This window comes from Rhagoletis pomonella, unplaced genomic scaffold (assembly GCF_013731165.1).
Source record: "Rhagoletis pomonella isolate Grant_MI unplaced genomic scaffold, Rhpom_1.0 Rhpom_scaffold_00003, whole genome shotgun sequence".
Taxonomy (NCBI): domain Eukaryota; kingdom Metazoa; phylum Arthropoda; class Insecta; order Diptera; family Tephritidae; genus Rhagoletis; species Rhagoletis pomonella.
In genome coordinates, this window is record NW_023458557.1 from 7,146,699 (window position 1) to 7,151,035 (window position 4,337).

The window sequence follows — 4,337 nt, forward strand, 5'->3', positions numbered from 1 at the left end:
TAAGTGTCGAGATCTAAAACTGTTCAACTACAGAACTAAATTCATCAGCCGATTTTATGTCTTTATTTTAATGATTCATTTATTGAGAGAGGACAGTACCGATTTCTTAATGCTGAAAAGCGGATCTGATATATCAAACATGTGGAATGAGAGCTAAAATCCTGGCATAAGCAACGGTGTGGGTCGGGCAATTCAAAATTAGTTTTACAAGTGTTTAAATTATTACCGAGCGCGCACGGCCGCCTACCATCCTCGTGGCAAATTAATAGCCAGTTCAGCTACTAACATCGGTCAACGCGCACGCGCCCTTCTAAAACTAGCTACTTGAGTCGACACGGCTGTTACCCGGATTTGTGAAATAAACTGTGTCTTCATATCTGTAAATATACAGACATAAACATATATAGCTATATACTTTTAAACTAAATGTTTAAATAAACGATCAAAGATTTTGTGAATTGAATCTAAAAATTGAAAACAAAGTCTTTCCTTGTATCGGAAAAAGTGGGTGTGCAAGGTGAATGCGAGCGGCGACCAGTGGATTTTTTCCTGGTCCTTCGCAGCCAACCCTGGCCTAGCCCCAAAAAATAAAAAATAAAAATTAAGATTAATAAAAAAATCGAAACAACCGTACGTCCGCACAAAAAACGTATATAAAAACTATTAACTAAACACAAAAGACAAAGTGCGCTCATACATACAGTGCTACATATGTACACATGCAAGCGAAATACACGTACTTACCCTTGTGCTGTACATATCGCTAACTCAGAGTGAAAACTAAAAAAATTGTTTTTGAGATAAAAACAAAGTGTCGCAAAGTGCACATCAGCATGTACATACATATCGCAAACTAAAAGAAAGAAAATACATAAACATATCTATATATGTACATACATTAAAAAAAAATTTAAATAAAAATCATCATAAAACCAACAAAACCAAGGCAAGCTTTCAGCCAAGCAGCCAGAATAAGGAGCCATCAACAACATCAGCAGCCATCAACAGCATCTGCAACTCCACAATCAGCAGCCAACAATAGCCATAACAACAGTCAAAGCAAAGAAGCCACATAAGCACATCTACATAAATCAAGGAAAGGGGTAAACAGGCAAATTTTTAATTTCCTTAAAAATTTAAATAATATAACTTCCATTTTCGTAAAAGTTATATTATTTCTAATAAACTGCAAACGGACATACATACGTATATACATACATGCATATATATATATTTATATAATTTATTAAAAGGCGTATTTTTTCACGCCAACAACGGTTCTATTAAAATTGCGGATATTTTCCTGCCGCCCAAAAATTCCACAACGGCAATTTGCCGCTATTAAAATTTTTGTAGAAAAATTCCGTTTCCGGAAAGCGGTATAGCTCCACATACCGCCAAACTTATATACATATATATAAGTATTTGTACATATATACAAATTCGGATATATACCCCAAAATAAATTCCGTTGCAGTTTATATGCCTACTATGTGCCACTGTGCAAGAACCAAATAGTAGCACTTTAAAATAAAATACTTTCCTCTGCTTACCAATTCTTTCCGTTGGTCGCATAGTTCGTTGAACTTAACTAAACAAATTGCCGAAAAACATAAGTGCATTATTTCCCCATATACCACATGAACATACGTTAGCACATATAAGCATTTTTACAAGTTGCATTTTCTGCAAATATTCGCATAATAGCTAAGAGAGTCGCTGTTGTTCATCGGCCAATACAGTCAGCATTGCCAGATTGACGTTTTTAACGTCATTTGGACGTTTTTTGTATCCTGTTGACGTTCGGACGTTTTTTGTGTAAAAATTACGTTTTTTAACTTCCCAGTAATTTTTCTCTGTTACTAAATCTTCTAAGTAGAACTAATTTTGAATTATTTTCTTAACAAATCTTTACAAGCTTTTTTTTCGTAGCACTTTTCTACAAAATATATTTATTCTTTGGACATAGATGACTTAACTATGATGCAATCCAAGCGTACGCGCATTTTTTTTGGATTCTTGGACTAAGGATCTCGCGTCCAAAGGCTGGTTTTGTAAACACTTGAGGTTACGAGGCTTATTGCAATGTTTGCAATTGCACATTAAAAGCCAAATCAGGAAGAGCTGATCTATTGCAACACGCATGCTCGCAAAAGCACCAAAAAAGCTGTAGCAGCATAAAAAGTCAGAAAAAAGTAGACGACTTTTTTAAGACTGCCGTGAAAATGTAATGAACGCAAAAACGGCTGAAATTTTGCTATGTTCCTTCTTAGCAGACCGTAATTTAGCATTCTCGACAACCGATTAACTAACCAAATGCTACAAGAAAAAAAACTATTAAAAATCAACGCGATTATTTAGCCCCTTTAAACTTGAACATTATTACCTCGGAATTTAATAGGTTTGATTTGCATACTCAAAAAAATTCCCAAAAATCTGAATAAAAAGGTGAAAATCGAGCTGAAATTTTGCAGATTTTGTATAATTTTTGCACAAAGTTTGAAATGTGGATTTATATTTTGTTTGTTATATAAAAAGCTAGGCTTTTATGGAAAATTAATAAACATTAAATAAACAAAAAAATAAGCAGCCACAATCGATCAAAATGTTGATGACTTAATCAGCTGATCACAAGTGTATGTATAAAATAATTTTTAACCGTCTTCCAAAAAAGGAGGAGGTTATTATACAACGATCTCAAAGCAGTTTACAATGAATTTTAAATGTGTTCTGTCGAAACATTGGCGTAGCCAGGGGGGAGGGATTTGGGGGGATTGATCCACCCCCCCTCGTCATTGAACTACAATTATTTACTTTTGAATTAATAACAAAATACTATTTTATCCTTCTGATTTAAATTTTTTTTTATTTCAGACGGGTGACAAATTATCTTTTAATGAATATATGAGTAGCCCACTTGGAAACAGCGTTATGTGATTTTATAAAAGTAAGCCATAAATTTAAAAAAAAAAACGTCTACGACAACAAGTAACATCCGAACTGTATCTTTTTTATTACCTGAAAATTTGGATAAATAAGAGCCTAATACCATTAAAAAAATAAAATTGCAGGGTGGTTGATTTGCAAATTTTATATTTAAAAATTTAATATTGCAAGTTTTGAAACAATAACTTTTACATAGCTAGCTTTTTTTCGCTTTTCGCGCTCTCTGCTCTACAGTGAGAAAAAGGATTAGTTTCGACAACTAAAGATATTTAGTTTCCGAATTTTGACAATATTTGGGAACTGTTACCAAGGATTGGGAACTATTACCATGGGTTGGTAATTATAACTTAATATACTAAAGCTTCTAATATTCATCTAGGTTGTACCAAATCGTTAATTTAGTTGAAGGGTTTGGTAAATAATAATAAATATTTCTTTGAAGCATATTTCTACAAATTCCATTCAATTTAACGTATGGTTCATAAAAGGATGTAATTAAGCTCTGCTAATGCAGATAAGCTTTCTTTCAACACATGGTTTAGTCATAGTTACCAAATTTTAGTTGAGGCAATCACGATTTGGCTTGAGAGCGGAACATATTCATGCTTGTGAGCCACCCCTAAAGAATGCTGAGCCCTCTCTGAGCACATGTGTGTTTCACATACGAAGAGCGCCAGTTGAGCAATGCACGCAGTTCCACTTATTGAATCGTTTGAATGCGCTAGTATGCCGACCATTGCATAAAAACGATTCAATGAATGAGACTGTGTGCGTGGAAATCATTGCTCCGCTACCGCTGTTCGTATATAGGTGAAACACGCATGTGGTCACAGAGCGCACAGTAAGCTATGGCGTGTCGATCACTGCGCTAGATAGAGAAAGAAAAGTGTGTGCTATGACATGCCCAGACTTGTTTATCTCAGTTTCAGTTTTGCTATCGCCGCGAGTTGTTTTGGTGTGCGCTTAGTTATTTAAAAATATAAAGATTGATGCCAACCGGGGTTTCTCAGTGGATATATAATTCATGTTAATTATAATTTGAAAGTTTCTATTTAGCCAAGGAAAAAGGAAAGGAGTATACTTAAACCAGCACTTCCAGCAGAAGATATTGACCTGAGTATTCGCACGACTGTTCCTGTTTTATCGTTTATTTTTAGGAAATTCTTACCACCATATTCATATGTATTATTTATACTAGTAACTGTTTATGTAAATATGTATGTATTTTTTATGCTTAGGATATTCAAATAAAAGAAGAAAGTAAACACAACAACCATCGAGTAAATTTTTTTTGTGTCAAATTGAAACTTTTTTCCAATAATAAACGATTAGCTGATTCAAGTCTACAGCAAGTTCACAAAATTAATTGAAAACTTGTATCAACCAAAGCA

The 4,337-nt window shown here is 33.9% G+C and overlaps 1 protein-coding gene across 1 annotated transcript in view; it reads right to left on the bottom strand.

The window, feature by feature from the left end:
- Positions 1-316: 316 nt before the first annotated feature.
- Positions 317-4,337, bottom strand: part of LOC118736003 — a 9,167-nt gene continuing 5,146 nt past the window's right edge. Inside the window, exon 2 of the mRNA XM_036466108.1 lies at positions 317-377. Coding sequence (XP_036322001.1) covers positions 317-377 — 61 coding nt within the window. The remainder of the gene's footprint in view (positions 378-4,337) is intronic.